Source organism: Rhineura floridana, chromosome 8 (genome assembly GCF_030035675.1).
Source record: "Rhineura floridana isolate rRhiFlo1 chromosome 8, rRhiFlo1.hap2, whole genome shotgun sequence".
Taxonomy (NCBI): Eukaryota; Metazoa; Chordata; class Lepidosauria; order Squamata; family Rhineuridae; genus Rhineura; species Rhineura floridana.
Window position 1 is genome coordinate 37,216,602 of NC_084487.1, and position 18,289 is coordinate 37,234,890.

At 39.3% G+C, this 18,289-nt stretch overlaps 1 protein-coding gene across 1 annotated transcript in view; it reads right to left on the reverse strand.

Moving 5' to 3' along the window:
• Positions 1-551: 551 nt before the first annotated feature.
• NUAK1 (NUAK family kinase 1) overlaps positions 552-18,289 on the reverse strand; it is a 92,296-nt gene continuing 74,558 nt past the window's right edge. The window contains exons 4-7 of the mRNA XM_061638923.1: positions 17,950-18,015; positions 10,139-10,258; positions 9,423-9,555; positions 552-5,522 (exon numbers count right to left, since the gene is read on the reverse strand). Of these exons, the coding sequence (XP_061494907.1) occupies positions 4,378-5,522; positions 9,423-9,555; positions 10,139-10,258; positions 17,950-18,015 (1,464 nt within the window). The 3' untranslated portion in view covers positions 552-4,377. The remainder of the gene's footprint in view (positions 5,523-9,422; positions 9,556-10,138; positions 10,259-17,949; positions 18,016-18,289) is intronic.

Genomic DNA, 18,289 nt, shown 5'->3' on the forward strand with positions numbered 1-18,289 from the left:
GCCTTTTGTTCAATTAGGATTTGGATTACATATGCATCAATGTTTAACTTTTTAAAAATTAAAAATGCAGAGTACCTTCTCTTCTGTTTCAGAGGAGGATATTAGGGTGTTCCTTGACTACAAATGGGATAGTTATGTCTGCCCCTAAAATAATCAGTTTTACTCTTGCCAATAGCACTCCTTTCCACCAAATGAGGAACTGAAAGCCTCATTATTTTCTGTGGTATTTTGCTAATATTGTGGATTTTAATTTGCTGCTGGTGGTTTAGAATTTTATTTTGGAAAGCTATTTTGAACTGTTCACTGCAAAAGATGGGATATAAATCCCATAAATAAAAATGAAAATCTTAGCTCTTTTAGTCTGCCAAATTGCTCATAGCATTCAAGTTTCAACAATTACCCACATCATCTCCCAATACAACCAAGAGACAAACACTTTGACTCAGCGCCACAGCACATTTTCTAAGGAAGCGTTGCATTCTTGTTTAAAATGGTTGTTACACAATTCCCCAAAGCTGATCTTCTTTAAAAGGAGGGGGATATCAACACCATTCACATTTTATTGACTTTTTATTTAATAAAAAAGACAGTATCAGATTAAAAATACAAACACTTTGGGTGATTATCCAGCTTTTTCCCCTGCCTCATAGAGATAAAACCAAACAATGAGCAAAAGAAAAACAAATTATTATTCTTAAAGGTAACATTTTGGCCAGAGCTGTAAAATAATGCTGAACCAATTAAATTACACCAAAATATATTATTATACCTTTGAAATGGCTTTCAGACCAATAAATTAAAAAAGACAAATTCAAATAAAAAGTCAACTTTGAAATATAAAAAAAAGAGAACATCCCAAATTAAATAAGAAAAGAAAATACACAACACTAATAATAACAATGTGCAGTCAAGTGTTCTGCTTCTTCTAGGAATGATAACATGCCAGTAAGTCCCTACAGAACATTTTCCAGTTTGGCAGCAATCAATCAATCATTCACATTTGTACATAAAATGGCAGGCCTGGGCAACAGCCTAGGGCAGGAGGGAGGAACCTGTAGCCCTCCAGATGTTTTTGACTCCAACTCGCATCAGCCCCAGCCAGCATGGCCAATGGACAGGGATGATGGGAGCTGTAATCCAACAACATCTGCAGGGCCACAGGTTCCCCACCCCTGGCCTAGGTAGAACTCAGATGTAAGTGCAATTCTTAGTTCCTCCCAGGAGCAGTTTAGAGTTCCCTTTTCTTTACTACATACATCAATTAAACATTTAATTGAGCCAGATGGGCAGGCAGTGTAAGTTAGTATTGTTCCACTGAAATCAAACTCCATTAGGACAACTGAGACCAGTCCTGTCACACCAGCCAATGGAGCAAGGTTTATGCACCTGGATCAAAACATGATCTTCATGCTAATGGAAAGTTTATCCAAATTACTGAACTACTGTTTCAAAAAAGGCACAGCAAATCTTTTAGACATCTGTTTTCTTCAAAGGCTGCAATTCTATACTCACTTACTTAAGATGCTTACTTCTGAGTAAAAATGCTTTAGGATTTGGGGCTGCACACAGCACATGGCATATTAGAGCTGCAACTCCAAAGAGGGTATCTTTGTTGTCTTCATACTGTGACAGATATCAAACTGTATACAGGGAATCTTTTCTCAGCCATGTGTGTGTGTGGAATTCCATCCTCATGTTTAGTAGCGTGGTTACATAGATTTTGTGAGGATTCAGCATTATTTTGACTAGTGCCTTGTGGAGAGATACAACTATCCTGAAGAGTTAGAGCAACATTTTGGGAAACTGGAACTAATTAATTCACCCATCTGATTGTATAGTGAAGGTGTTCTTACCCAAAATAGGCAGTTTGGGCATAATTATGAGAAATTTAAAACTGCACTTACTTCCAAGCTCAGGTATTTCCATTTTTTAAAATTCTGGTATTTCTTGAGTTTGGCACTAGTTCCCTGTGACATTTGGAGCCCCGAGTTAGGATAGGTCAAATTCTGCTTTCAGCTCAAATCATGAAGTTGGCACTGGTTAAACACAGGAACAGAATCTTGCCCTATTCCCTGTAGTTATATGCGAGTGTTGACTTTCTTTTAAAGCTGCAAACAATTTAATGCTGTAAGCTAATATAGTAATGCAACTCTATTCAAACTAAGAGCTGCTTATTGGAATAACTGTGACCAAAAGTAATTCTGAATTGCCCAGGCCTGTCAAACACATAGTGCCTATTTAAAAGAGGCTTACATTCACATAATCCAGTAGACCCAAGCGGTACCTTTATGGGAGTTAAAGCCTTTAACTCAGGGTGGCTAACCTGTGGCCCTTCATTTGCTGTTGAATGATTAACTCCCATTAACCCTGACTACTGGCCATTCTGGCTGGGGCTGATGGGTACTGACGTCCAACAATATCTGGCTAGCCATAAGTTAGCTATCCTTAACGTTATGCCCATCAGACGTAACATTTTTGTCTTCTCCAATTTGACTCCACTGGCCATGCCGTATCATGCAAAATACATACACATTCTTAAGGTGAATCCCTCATCAAGTCTACTATCTTATTACCTTCTTCCTACTCATAAGCCATATTCTTTCTGTTCCCCCACTACATTATACTGACAAGGGCTCTGGAATTCTGTGGTAAAATTCTCAACGTCTGCATCCACAAAACTCAAATTCTGCAGTCAATCAAACTAAAATTCTATTACATCTGTGTACATAAGAAAAATTATGGTATCATAAATTTTGTTGATCTTCATGGTTCACACAGTTTGCATAGATGCACAAGTGCCCCCGGTACAATTTCTTTTTCCTTTAATGAGAAGATACTTCAATGCATTAAAACTTGCTTACACCCTGTCACGATTCATTCTAGTTTCCCAGTAGCCATACATACATACGTAAGGGTACATGGAGAGCCTAGTGGCAAGTAGCTTATTCAGCTCAGTATGCTTGATGTTGATATCTTGTTTTAAAATGGATTTGGATTATCAATTCCATCTTCTGGTAAGATGTTTTACACTGGCTTGTTCTACTACATTTAACCCTGTGAGCTGTGTTCAGCTAAATCCTACACCGAGAAGACCCATTGAAATTAATGAATCTAATGTAGTCATGTCTGTTAACTTCAATGGGTCTACGCTGAGTAGGACTAGCACTGGATACCACCTATTGTCTAGACCTGTTTCTTAATTTCTTCCAATGTATCTCAGTTCTGTAGGAACTAACCCTTTTTCTTTGGGTCTGATCCATCTTACTGTATCTGCTTAGCAGGGGCTGTAGAAGTTAGGAGAAATGTAAGGGAAGGAAGGCATGGAATGCAGTCCAATTCAGATAAATTAAGACATGCCAGAGTCACACTGAAAACAGTGGGACACAAATGTTTAACTGCACAACAATGTTCCATCAGTTTCAAGGGGAAAGCACTCCTAACTTTCTCTGGATTATATCTACAACATGGTGGTCATGTGAAAAATAACTGATGTATTGAAGATTAAATAAACAATGCCAACACATTTTCATGTTTTCCTCTGCAAACAAGAATTCCATAATGGTGTTGTTTGATTCTGCTGAAACTGCCACTTTCTGTCAAATTAGATACCATATTCTATGGCCCAATAGTGGAGATACAGATTTCCAGAGCTCCTGCTTGCTTTCCCTCCCCCCTTGGAAAAAGACATCATCTTCTTTACCCCCAACTCTTTCTCTTTTTACTACATCCTTTTACTACATTGCTATCTCTACCTATATTATATTTTATATATAAAAAAATCTTACCACTCAAATTACAAAAAACATTTCACAAGATGACACTATCAGCTGATAAGCAGCAGTGCCAATCACTGGTTGGGCAAGTATGCTTGCATCAGTATATACAGCAGGCACCCTTTTCTGCATGTGTGTATATCTGAATCAGGGCATATGGACACTGACAAATCCACCTGCAAATGATTTCTTATACTTAACAGCTGACTTTCTTTAAAAATCTTTTTTTACTTTTAGCATTATAGCTTTTCCAGTGGATAGTTACCTTCTCTAATATAAATATATGTACCCTTTTTCCAGTTTACATTTTGTCTAACTTCAACTTACAGCCACTGGAATATGATCCTTTTCTGTCTGCCAGATTTCAGAGGTTTTGCTTCATACATCATTGTAACTTCTTTGGATATTAGGTAGTATTTTGAATGAATGAGCTATAAGGTTGCATAATGAGCATGAGAATGATTTTTTCCTCAACATAACTTCAGTATTTTTGCTCAGTCTGTCTGTTCAATAATGCTACCACTGTCAGCAAATTGATATTGGGCCAACTCCATCATAAAGGTACCCAAGACCCTTTCCTTCCAGCCCTGCTATCTCCCCTCTACTAGTTAAATTTGTTACAGATCTCCAGAGCTTTCTTGTAGACCTGAGTGACATCATCCATATCTGTAAGCAGAGAAAAACTGCTGTCGCCTGTCCGATTCCGATAACGCTTCAGGTACTGTGGCCGTGAGCGGTTTTGGAGTCCTTGGAAATCTTGGATCTGGAGGAAGTTTTCAGCAGATACACAGCTCCTTATTCGAAGCCTGTTCTCTTGCAAATCCACCAAGTCAAAAGAGTCACTGGACAGGATGCTATCATCACTAATCACACTGGAAGGGCGGCTGTAACTTCGAGATAATCCGTCTCCAGGCAGGACTGGTTCTGCCATGGCGTCCAGCATTGGTGTGTCAGGGCTGATCAAAGCTGAATCCGTACTACTGGTGGAATACTTGCTACTATGTTTTAAAATGCCTTTGCGCCTGTAGGAATGGCTGTGAGACTCTATCCTTAATGTTTCAATTATGCCTGGGGATGTGTCACTGTTTCCTGCCTCCTCGTTATTATCCAAGAGTTCTGAAGATTCACTCCGTTCTGGAGATGAGTAGTAGCCAGATTCTCTTTGCTGGGTCTTCTTAAGGATTCCTTTTTTTGGCATTAAGAAAGACTGCTTAGTGCTGTATTTACCCGTTACCTCCCCCTCCACAACATTCTTACTAGACATGCCTGTCCTGCATAACTCCTGCTCTGTTTTAAAAGTTGTGGGTAATACTGGATTCACTACTCCTTCTATAAATCCTGCACTATGAGATCGATGTTCACTATTGCTCCTTTTCTTCAAGATGCCTTTTGGCCTCTTGGAGTTTAGTTTGCATGCATTTTCAACTCCTCCTTCCTGGATAGACTGTGCAATGTCATTTTCCTTCTTTGATTTTTTCAGGGATCTCTGTCTCTCTAGAGTGACTTCAGATCCTTTTGGTTTGGAAAGGCACTTCATTTTGGTATCAGTCTCTGGCTGCAAGCCACTAGAACGATGATGCCAGTCTATGAACCGAGACAGCAGGGGGGACTCAGAGTCTTGCAGGGCATCACAATCACAAACACTGCTCTTGTAGCCCCAGTTAACCCACCAGTGGTTGGCTATGTCTTCAATGGTTGCTCTGCGCTCAGGATTCACCATCAGCATCCATCTGATAAGACCACGAGCATCTACAGACAAAGAATACCAATTTAAGCCATTCTATCAAGATATAAATTAGAAATATGACACAGGAATAGGTGCATTGAAGTACTGGAAGAAAAGGTTAGAGAGATAGCTCTTTTACAGCTATCTGCATTTAAATATTCCCATGCTGAAGATTCGTGATACAAGTTGCCTCTGTGTTTTAGTAATCTGAATAGCTTTCCATATTAGGGTTGGTCTCGTGAAGTACACAGGATATTGACTCACTATGGCCTAGTTCTCTGTGAGGTGAAATAACTGTGTCTGGACTGCACCGCTTCAGTCTGCAGCTGGGAGCTCACATGAGTGAATGATCTTCCAAGCAGTCAATCGATCAAATAAACACTCAAACACATATATAGAAAACTAGCTATAATAGAAAGTTAACAGTAAGCTATAAGCATCTAGTCTTTTATATGGAGGGGGTTTTTTTTGTATGTACTCACCTGCAGTCTGAAGTGATATAGCCCAAACACAGATTTACCAACTCAGTGAGAATTAGGTTAATGTGCAGCATGCTCATGTTCATCTTCCTACATGTTGGACAGGGAGTTTTTCTTATAATAGAAATGTTTACTGTTATCTGGATGCTCCAGACAGGCAGGGACTTCCCCATCTTCCTGTTGCCATCTTCAGGGAAATGGAAACTTTCTCTGAAATGATTAGTAGTCTGGCCCATGGCTTCTACCCACTCACCCACCCCTAAGTTCTCTAAATGCAGAATGCGCACAAGTAGATGTGTTGTATGCTACTGCAGCCCTGTTAGAGGTGTAAATGGTAAAATTAATCAAGTGAACTGAGTAACCGTAATACAATAAACTCTATATAAAAAAGAATAAACAAATTTCCTTCCGCATGGGGAAGTTTTCTAATACTATATTTGTGTGCTTTCAAACACCAAAACACATAAAATATTATAATATTTCAACTTTCTCTTGCCAGAGGATATTAAAATCTATTATCATAATTATTCTGCAACCTTAAAGAGGAAAAGACAGAAAAGCAGCAACTTTCAGATATTTTAACTATTTTGCAATATTTTGTGAATTCCAAAAATGAGTGAACAATGAGGAGAGGGGAGAAAAAAAAGGCATCTACTTCAAAGAACTTAAGCAGCTAAGTTTGCAAGAAATAAGGCAGTAGAAAGAAAAAGTAGAGGCAAACACATAGGGATGGGAGTTGGCTCTGCCTGATTTTTGTGGATCACCCCCTTTCGTTTCAGCTCCCGATGCCACAGCCCACTTCATTCAACAGGATCCCTCAACCTTCAGTGGAGTTTCTTAAGGAGCTACCATGGTGAAGAAGGGGCAAAGAAGTCAGCTTCCATCAGCTCCATCATGCATGCCTCTCTTAATTCAACCCACAGTAAGCACTCATTGAACGCATTACAGAATATAAAGCCAAACGGTACCTTTATGATCAAACTGTCAGACTAAAATTATTTAATTTCCCACTGTGTCATCAACAAACTACTGTGTACAACAGAGGTGAGGAACATGTGGTCCTCCAGATATTGTTAGACTAAAACTCCCTGATCAATGGCCATGCCGGCTGGGGATGATGGGAGCTTGAAGTCCAGCAATGTCTGGAGGACCGCAGGTTCCTCTTCCCTGGTATACTATAAGCCACAGTGGAAGACATGGGACCAAATTCTTGGGCTAATGATTTGCTCCTCCAAGACTACTCATCCTTTCCTTGTTTTTTATGTATACTAGTCTGCATAGTTACAAGAACTGATATGGATCACTCCTGTGTATCATTTTACAGCTTCTCCGAGTTATTCCATATGCAAAGAGACTTTCCACTGTCATAGCTCTACCTGAAAGGGTGCTGGTAAGGTTTCCTGAAAGTAATAAAATCTACTAACTATAAAAATTTATTTTGAAAATAACTTTTGGTTAGGTATTGAGAACAGATGACATTTTGAGGGGAATGAGAGATCTTTGGTTTGTCAAGTTAAGCTTGCAACAGAAACATTGGGTTGTTTTGTTTATTTGGTTGGTAGCCTCTTGCAGCCTAAAAACATGTGGCAGGTAATGTTGTAAATATTAAAGCCCTGACAAATGCTTTATTACTCTATCCCTGGTCAATATTTTTAAAAGAAAGGTGCACTGCTTCCAAAATATTCTGAGACTGAAATTTTACAAGTCTCCAGAGGCAGGGTATTTCAAACTGTAGCAGATCACAGCAATGTGTACCTGACAACCAACACAGGTCAAGAAGAAAGCAGCAGTGTTCTGCACAGCTCAAACATTCAAACTGTCTTCAAGGGCTGCCCCATATAGAGCATATTTCAGGTGTCTTGGACAGCACTTATTCAGTCATGAATAATGGCTCATAAAATTGGAGACTCTTCATCAGCTAAAGTTGGCACAATGCACTCTTGGCCACTGCCACAACCTGGAAACCTCAAGGCTACAAGCCAAAGTGATCAAAAGGTGTTTAACTCTGTGAATGATGACTGGAGTCTCACATTACAAGGCTGGCCAGTCATTATTTCTCCAGTCTTGTCCAGGTTCAATTTCAATCAATTTGCCTACATTCAGTACTCAGCCATGGCCACATATTGGAAAAGTGCTGAGGCTGCAGAATCTGAGTCAGGTGAAAAGGATATATGGGGCTGGGTGTCATTTTTTGGGAAATAGATAGATAAAATAAAACCTAAGGGTGACATCTAGCATTAATCATACTTAAGAGAGTACACTAACTGGAATCAATAGACTTCTTTCATTGTGTCTGCTCTATGACTTGGTGGAATATCACCCTAAGTATGCTTTTTGATGTCAAGCTGGCTTCGTGTTAGCTCAGGTTCATGAGTGTAACAAGTCAGGAAAAATGTTTTTCAATGAAGTAAATTTTTAACATATTTTGGACAGCAATTTGTATTCCTTGCTGAACTTCTGACTCCTAGGCATGACCTTTTTGTTCAAGAGTTCCCTTCTTATTTTGAGGATGAAAGCTTATTTTAAGGAACCTAGAAATTTGAGGTCCTTACAGCAGCCAAACAGTCAGGAGAAGTAGAACATCAAAGGGGGCCTTAGAATGCCATATATAATGAAATATATTTTTGGATTGTGATTGATGATATGGGTTGTCTATGATAATTAAACTGATGCTTTGAAGAACTGGGTTTCTACATCTTTCTTCCACTTGTATGACTTGTATGACTCTGCCTAACCAGTGGTGCTAGAAGGGTCTTAATATCTCCACTCTTTCGGTTTCGCTACTCCAAGTGTGCTGTCTCTTGCTGCTGGGAAAGACTGTAGGCCTATAGAATCTAAGAGCTGAGATAAGGAGAAGTGGGTGACTTGTAGGTATGGGGAGAGGCAGGAAGGGAAATAACTCCTAGCTTCTAACTCACTTTGCCTCCCTGTTGTCATGGGGTGGTGTTGAACTAACTTGCACTGTCAGCACAAGGATTACTAATAGCACAAGACTTTCCCCCCTTTCCTTCCCCAACATGTGCCCTGTGCCCTCCCCAGATTTGCTCTGGAGGGTTGACAGAATTCCTAAAACAGATTTAGGGGTTGTGTGGGAGAGGAGAGGAGGGAAGTCCTGTTCCGCTAGCTGTAATCCTTGTGCTGATGGACCGTGACTTAGCACTGTGTCAGATACAACCTGTGGAGTTGCATCAACCAACACTTTTCCACCATCCAATCATTAGGGATTCTTGTTACTGCAGATGTAACAAAAATCCTTCAGGTTTCCCACAAGTCTTTTAAAAAACATATATGCTGAAATTAGGAGGCAAGTTGGGAACCACTTGTTCTCTGTCATCATCTTCCTGCTATCCTAGGATTCCCATAAACCAAGGACTAGAAAATAGGTAAAACAAGCCATTATAAACTCCTATCATTTTAATTCACTGTGCCAGATCTTTTTGATACCTGAGGGCTGTGTTGGCTCACGATATTCTCCACTGCTGATCTGCCTGATTAGATTTTTGTGATCAAAGCCATCAAAGGGCATTGTTCCATAAACCAGAGTGTAAAGTAATACACCAAGGGCCCAGCTGTCAACCTAAAGCAAAGAGACAAGAAACATAACGGCTGGAAAAGTGGACACCTGAAGTCTATGACACTACAAGAGGAACAGAACAGAGGAACAGAACAGCCAGCTATGCTTAATAAGCAGCATAAAGGTACCCTTGCAATTTGCATGCAAAACTAGTGAAAGCAATAATTTAAGGGTTTCTTGTGCTGGAGGTGAGCAACTGATTTCAACTATCAAGACAAGCCTGTGATCATTTAATCTAATTCCAAACATTCACATGCCCCAAACACAAACATACTAATATTGATCTTAAGTTCTTAAGTCTTCTAGTGCTCATACCTATGCAGCCAAAACTGCACCACCCACGCAAAAGGGGAAGGTAACAGCAAGCTTGAGATAACCTCAAGGTTTTCAGAAGTACAAAAAATATTTAGGAAAAAACTCGGGGGGGGGGGAGGAACAGTCCCCCCAAAAGCCCAGTGAGGACTAGGTGTATCAGTGTCCATGGAATCCTGAGCAGAAACACACCACATCACAATATTTCTGTTGCAGGGACCCACTTGTATGAGAATATTTTCATTCCAGTTCCTTCCTTCTCCATTCTGCTTACCTCTGGGCCTCGGTAAGGTCTTCCATTGACAATTTCTGGAGATGCGTAGAGTGGGCTTCCACAGAAAGTCTGGAGAAATTTGTCTTTCTGATAAAGATTTGAAAGCCCAAAGTCTGCAATCTGTAAAGACAAATGCAACAAGGTTTAGTAGTGTAACTTCCTAAAATATAAGATAGGGAGTGTGATTTATTGTTGAACATCACCATTTAAGAATCAACCAAGAGCCTTGGCTAATAAATCACTTTTAACATTGATGAAAGTGTCCCATTGTTCTATGTGTTTGCTCTGCCCTGTGTTCTACTTCTCCTGAATTCAGGTTTAACTAGGAGAATTTCTAAAACAAATTTTTGAATGGTAGCATGTGGAGTTCACTACAGTCTTCAGTTCCTGTCATTCATTTGCATCTTTCCCCACCTGTATATTACCAATCTACACAAACAATACAAAAAACAATCTTGAAGTGATTGTGTGTATAATTGTATCAAGATTCTTTTAGTTCAGGGATTGTTTGTTTTTTCACTTACATACACATGTGGTTCTGTGCACTGGTAAAACACAACACAAAAGGATTTTGACACACCTATACGAACAGTCACATTAAGTTTGCTTTTTTGTGCTATTTATGAATGACTAAAATGCACATGTGCATTGATAAGACATCACGTACAAAAACCGTCATGCAAATATCAAGACTGCTTTAAATGCCATATTTCTGAAGCATAGTAAAAGCATATGCCATTAAGTAGTACAGAGAGCTCACATGATTTTACTTGCACGATGCAAAGGTCTAGGCCTTAGAGATTTAGAATAGATTTCTTCTCTCCTGTGGGCTTGGTCTTTTTTGCTTCTCCTCTAGTTCATCAGTGATTGTTATTGCTTAAGAATGGATCTTGAATGAGGTGGGCTTGTGCTAAAGAACAATTTTAACCTTGGGGAAAATTAGCTCATGATTTCCCCCCATACTCAGGATCTAAGTGATCCCTATATTAAATAAATAAATAATATATTTGGAGCAGGACATAATCCTCCATCTTTTCAAATTAGCCAGGGACCCCAAGGAATGTTGCTTTCCATCTGCAGCATGTGAATGCACTTGCTTAAATGGCCTGTATGGTTTTACTAAATGATTCCCTGGACTTAGATATTTTTGGCAAGAGTTATCACTGTCAGCTGCTGGCATACTATAATCAGAATGGTATCATCTGTACTGGAGAGGGTTGTGTAGATGTGATTACATGGGTCTTTAAAGCAGAGAACTGGACTAGGTGACTTGTGGAACCCTTTGTACTGCTGTCAGTTTTTATCTACATTATCTACTGTATGCAATCCAGCTATAGATTGCCACTGTGTTGGCTGGTACAACTATCTGTGTATTATTACTCCTAATGTAGAACAAACCCAGTATCTCAACCCATATTCTAGTAACTCTTTAGGGGGAGGTGGAAGAGAAACATGCTATAAAAATTGTGTTCTGCAACATCTTCATTGTATGCCTGGAATCTCACTGGAAGCACCTGGTGTACAACTGCAGTCTGCAAATGTATTCTCAGGGCTCAGATAGCAGTGAATTGTCTTAAATAAATGCCACTTTCTTCTTAAATCACTTTTATCTGCTTGCAGAAATTCAATCTCACGCTAAAGAACAGTGGTCTTTCAATCCAAATGTAATTGCTTCAGTTTTAGATCTTATGGAATAGTCTATGGAATTAGGTTTAGCTGGAGGGCTTACCACTGCTAATGCTGGTTCTGACACTGCATGGTACACTCTACGTAGGACAAGCTGTCCCCTATCATCATACAGTCTACAAAATGTGTGGATATCTACATGTATATATAAATGTATTCCATGTAAAGTAAAAGCCAGCTATAACAGGCATTCATGTTTTCATTTTGGTCATTCAGGAAAAAACATTCTATCACGGCCAACTCCCATAATCACAGACTGATGTTTATCAGCTTTTCCCATTAGAACTGTCATTTTCCCCTCCCCCTGATATGGAAAAAAAATCATGGTAGCCAAGATTCCTTCATGTTCTTGGCACTTAAATGGAGCCAAAGTATTAATTCAAAAAAGGTCTCCCAAACAGGGAGGAGTTGCTGGAAAGCTAGACTTTGTATTCCTTTACCTTCAAGGAAATGACTGTTTCCACTACTTACAAAAAAGAAAAGAAAAGATAAAATTTGGGTATGAAGCCTTTATACCCTTCAAATATTTGTGCTTTGTTGCTCCCTTTTCTTCAATTTGCACCAGCTAAGAAACTGGACCCTGTTCTACTGGTCTCCAGACTAGCAAACATAGCTGAATTATTGACAAGAGTATACAATGTTCATGAAACCCAAGATTTGCCTATGGAGTGTACAGTTCTAAACAAGTAGAACTATACTTAGAAACACAGTCAGAGCCTACTGATTTCCTTACCAAGTTGATATATTTATCTTGTTTCCTCTTTCATTTTTCAACATCCTAATGTTTTTACTGAATTTGCATTTTGCTCTGCTTTGGTCATTTGATAGCGGTGGTGGTCCCTTAGTTAGTTGTTTAATTTGGGGAAAGATTATCATCCTTTGACTTTGCTTTGGGCTTTTTAGCTTTCTAGATAACCATTGCGAAAGTTATAGTATAGAGTAACGTTTTCAAAATGCCATTAAGAACTTGCAGGAAAATGTTGCAAGCAAAAAAGTTCAGCTTGTTGTGAGGAATTCTTATTAACCTCCAATTAATAAGAAGTGCAAAAATGCCTCACAGCATTTAAATTTAAATGTATTTAAAGTGAATTTAAGAAGAGATTTGGACCACAGGATTTGCACAGTTTTGGGTTACTCTTGTAGATATTTCTATTCTTGTTTGTGGTAATGTGGGGCTTCCCTTGCACTGGCATTTTCTACTATTACAGAAGAACAATGACATATCTTGATGTCATTGTCCAGTACAGAAGAGTGCCTCTCAGCCAAGGCTCCATAGCAGCTGTAACAAAGGGGCAGAAATCTTCATTTCCAGAGAAAGTGATAGCATCACACTCCTGCCACTACTTTCCTGAAGGATGAAACCACAAAATATAAAAACTGAAAGCTAAATCTGGGTACTTCTTTTCCACAGTACCTTGCAAGTTTAATGTTAAGTATTTCACTTGCATATCTGATGGCTCCACCTCATCCTAAACATTTCCAATATGTTCTGAAAAATTACTGAGTAAACTGTACTATTTAAAAGAAGTAAACGAGGTTAAATATTTTACAAACACAAAAGCAGCTCTGTTAACTTGCAAACCAGGACATTTCTAGTCTCCCAGAAATGTACAATTACAAATGTTTTCGGAAATGAGGTCTTCCAGATTTACTCAACTGCACATCAATAATTTACAAACCCAGATGTGTTTCCTTGCCAACAAATATTGTTTGGTGAAACAGTGGGGAGGAGAAAGTCCTTGTGATTAATACAGAAACCACACAAGCAAGTTGTAAGCCTACAAAATCAAGGCCAACAGCAGAAGTTTGTTTGATATCAAACACTGCAGACATGCCTCAGCAGTATAGCAAGTAAGATATAAAGATGAAGAAATTCCAAGTTTTGCCACTATTGACTATGATGAGGAAAAAGCTGACTCTGAGGAATAAATTGGAACCTGTATTCAACCTCCAATTCTAATATCTCACAAAATTCATTTATATGGGCATAAGGAGATCTTTATCTATTATTGAAATAAAAATGTAGACATCATGCTGCATTTTGCAGTGCCATAGATAGGTGGCACTGCAAACTGTAGTGTGAACACTTCTCTCCCACCTGCATGCTGCTTGCACACCTGCCTTGGCAAGGCGGAAGTGTGGCTGGCTGGTGCAATGCAGTGGCAGCACTTGTCCAGAGGAGACAACAGTGCAGGGCAGTGGCAGCCTGGGTGGGAGGGCGGTCTGCAGTCTACTTCCACTGCAAGGCCTAGCTGCGCTACTGTTTGTCTGTGGCGGTGGCAGCAGCGAACAGGTGAGGCAAGCGGGTTGGCCAGGGGAGTCGGGGTGCCTGAGAGGGTAGGGTCTGCAGGGGTGGGGGATTGGTAAGCAGAGTGAGCAGGGGGCAGAGCACCCTAGTGTAACAATATTTGTTTCTGTGTGCGTGTGTACAATCTTCCTTGAGTGCACACTTGCTAGGGAATATAACTACACTAATTTCTTTTTTGATACATGTATTACTAATCACTGTATAAAAAAATAATGTCTGAATGGCAGAACCCAAATCTGTTTTTCTCTGGACACTTATGGCTTCCTAAAGCATTTCGTAAAAGAAAAATATACAATACTTGCAGTAACAATTGAGAAGGTTCTCTGTTACTCACTGTTGACACTATAAAAGTTTACACTTTACAGAAAGAAATGAAGGCAGAAGATCAGGAAACACATCACGCAAACCAAAACTGATATTACTCCAGTAAATGAAGATTTATTACCCAAATGAAAGGCTACAATCATAAGAATATGTACATAATAGAAGTAAGTCATACTGAACTCAGTGGGTCTTTGCTTCTTGGTAATATGTTTAGGATTAAGCTGTGAGCTTGGCTTTGCCAACACTTAGAACTTGGTGTGACAATACTAACACCAGCACTAATTTTACAAAAAGGAAACTTTGATTTACTGTGAATCAGGGATAGCCAGCATGGTGCCCTCCATATTGCTCGACTCCAACTTCCATCAGCCTCAAGCATCAAGGCCAATGCTTAGGGATGATTGGAGTTGTAGTCTAGCAAGATCTGGAGAGCACAATGTTGACTGACCATGCTGTAAATTTTTATTCTTGGAGGTTCCAGGATGGGGCAGTTTTTGACTTTCAGAAAGTACCAGAATATGATGCCGTTAAAAGAGGGACGATTTCTCAGCCCCTAAACTGAGCCAGGACGCTGAAAGCTTTCTTCCTTTACATACTCTACCTTGTAATGCTGGAGGGACATGTGAACCATCCTCCACCAACTGGTAGATCAATAAACTCAACGGCTTGTTAAGAGTTCTGTTGTGTACTTTTCACAGGAATAAGGTGGCCTTAAGAACAGTCCTTTCTTTATTCCTAAAATCAATGCCTCATTCTATAGGTCCAAGAAATCGTGCTGCCTTCTTTTTGTCATAACCCTTCACAATGGAAGGACAGCAGATTGCAAACACTAAGATGTTAAGACAGACCTATGCATATAATTGCTGGAGTCTAGGAAGACAGGATCAAGGATTATTTCTTTTTGTTGTTTATTAATGAGAACCAGCGTGTTCAATTGCACCATTACTCAGTGGCTGAGGAACTGGCTGCGCTTGCACATCACAGTATGCCACGGTTAATAGTTTACCATGAATATGCAGATTGCTCTCACTTTGCTCCTCCCTGCCAGGAAGCAGGAGCAACAAACCTTAACCCTTGCCTTAGTATTATGTCTGACCTGGGGATTGTCATTTGTTTCATTTCAAACAAACCATGATCTAATCCAGCCTTTCCAATGTTTGGGTCCTCAGATGTTGCTGGACTACAATTCCCATCAGCCCCAGCCAGCATGGCCTATAGTCAGGAATTATTGGAACTGCAGTCCAGCAACGTCTGGGGACCCAAACGTTGGGAAAGACTGACAAGGTTTGTTCATGACTTACATTTGTTTGAGTGAAACTAACCACATTCAGTGCTTTGGTAGTAATGATAAATCAGGGGAGAAGAACTGCTCCACACACCATGAACTACTTTTGACAGGTGGGAGGGGCCAGCCACCTGTCAATCACCTGATGCCATATGATGTCAGGTAATTCAACTTCAAAAGGAAGAATTGGGGGCACAGGCAATCCTCAGTCTTCCTTTTTTTCTTTTGCAGCTCTGGCATGAAGCTGCAGTTGCAAAGTTTCCTGCCCAAAGCAGATTAGTGTGTAGCCAATCCCAGCAGGTTTGCATTTGGTGCTATGGCTAGGAATGGATAAAGCTGTTAATTTAGGTTTCTCTCACTTCCTCATTTTAGTAATCTTAAATTCAGTTTTCCAGATATACACAGCAATTTGTGATCTTTTAAAAAAATCCTCGTTGAAATTCCTCAGCACATTTTTATATGCAGTTTTAACTAAAATACACGTTTTTGCAAGCATTTCCCCCTAATAATGCATTTTGTATGTTATTTTCACTCATGCACACTTTTCCATAATACATGCATTTTATGCACATTTGCTGGAACATTTCATGGCAAAATTCAGAGAAGTGTACATTTCGTAGGATAATTGAGTTGCAGTGTGTGGGGTGGTTCAAAAAAGTGTGAATTGGGTAGTTTCACATTAAAATATAAACAAAATCCAAATTCTTCCACATCCCTACTTGTTGCAGGAATTTATTTGTTTTAATCATTTAACAAAATTTATACTGATTGCACTAAAACCTCTACCAAAAAATTCAAAAATATAAAATTGTTAAGAAAGAACAATTTAAGATAAGTAATTTGGAACGAAGATGGGACATAATTTAATCAAATATAAATCATGCCTATAAATCAGTAGGGTAAGATCCTACCTCTGGAATTATAGTCTGAGGGCGTGGCCACTTTTGCAGCATATAGATTGTATCCTGCCATTGGCTTAGTTAGTAAAGCTACTACATGGAAATCTTTGCAAACATTTGTCAGAACACTATCATATTGAATCTTACTCCTCAATGGATGTGGTCTTTTAGAGGCATGTCCTGCAATGGGTGGTTCCTGCCGGAAAGTCTGTTTCTGCCCATTGGGAATGAACTGCTTTTCTACATTCCAAAAATCAAAGAGAGACCACTCAGAACCTCCAGTGAAATGAAACTTTAAACTTGCTCTAAATTTCCATTATCAGAGATTCTAGCATGGAGCAAAGTCTCCATAACTTTCAAAACCAGTGGAGCAAGAAAAACCATCGGGCCAGAGCCAGAGCTGCTTACTGGCTCAGTATGTCAGAAACAAAGAATAAACCAGGTGTTTCATAAACATGGAGAAAGACTACACACTGTGTATGACATCTATAGCAGCAAAGGTTTGGATTTTTATTATTTTTGTTTTATGTTTATTATATCTTGCCTTTTCTTCCACAAAACTCAAGGTGGTGTATGTGGGGTTCCCAGGTCATCTGCCTATCAACCAAACCCAGATCTGCTTTGTGTAAGCAAGGTCACTGCATCAGGTGCCTTCAGATCCTTGGAAATCTGGTACCAGTATAAGAAAAATTTGCATCAGATAATTAACCACCATTTTAGTTTTAAATAGCTGAAGGTGAAACCTGGGAACAGCACTAATTTCCCAGAACAGCATCACATATCTTGTATTGTTGCCATTTTTTTCCTGCAGGAAGAATGTAAAGGTCATTCCCATGCTTTCACTAAGGATTTTTGACATAGTTATGACATCACCAAAAGCAAATCTGAAAGCTATCATTGTGCCTGGAGTTCTAAGGCCACTTCCTAATGAAGGACATGTGCTTTGCTTGAGTTTATTTTGATACTGAGTTTGCTTATTTTTCAGATGTGATCAAAAGGATGTTCAGAGTGCTCGAAAGGAGGCACTTGAACCTTGCAGACCAAGAACATTTTCATATCCCCAGCTTCCAGCAAAAATACCATCTAAAAAGTAAATTATCTTGTGTGGTGATTCTACTGTTTCTTCTGTTGATTGTTATTATTTGTCTTGAAAGGGGAAAAGGGCAATTTCCTTAACTCCAAATACGATCAAAATGTAATGCTTAAAGAATACATCCCACTTAAGCAGGCACTGAATAGATTTAGCAGTGGTTCCTATGATTTAAAAAGAGTTTTCAGACAATACACAGAGAATAGAAAAGACCTTTACCTTAATATTACAGTTGTCATCAAGAAGAATATTTTCCAGTTTTAGATCCCTATGGACAACACCATTCTGAAACAAGAAAGTAAGGAAAAGAAAGTGAGAAGGGATAGAAAGGAGAATATTGGGTGGATTAAAAAAGCAAGCCATCAGGGTGGTCTTTGCATTTATACATCAACCATAACACTTGCAGCCTAGTAAGTAGTGACAAGAGATGCATTAGTCACTTGCCGTGTGGTTAAGGGAAGAATGACTGGAATCTGTCCTCCCACAAAGCCTGTAAAACAGCAGGAGAACTCTTTTCAGAACTTAATTCCAACCCCAATTCTTCCCTCATTGTGTGAAA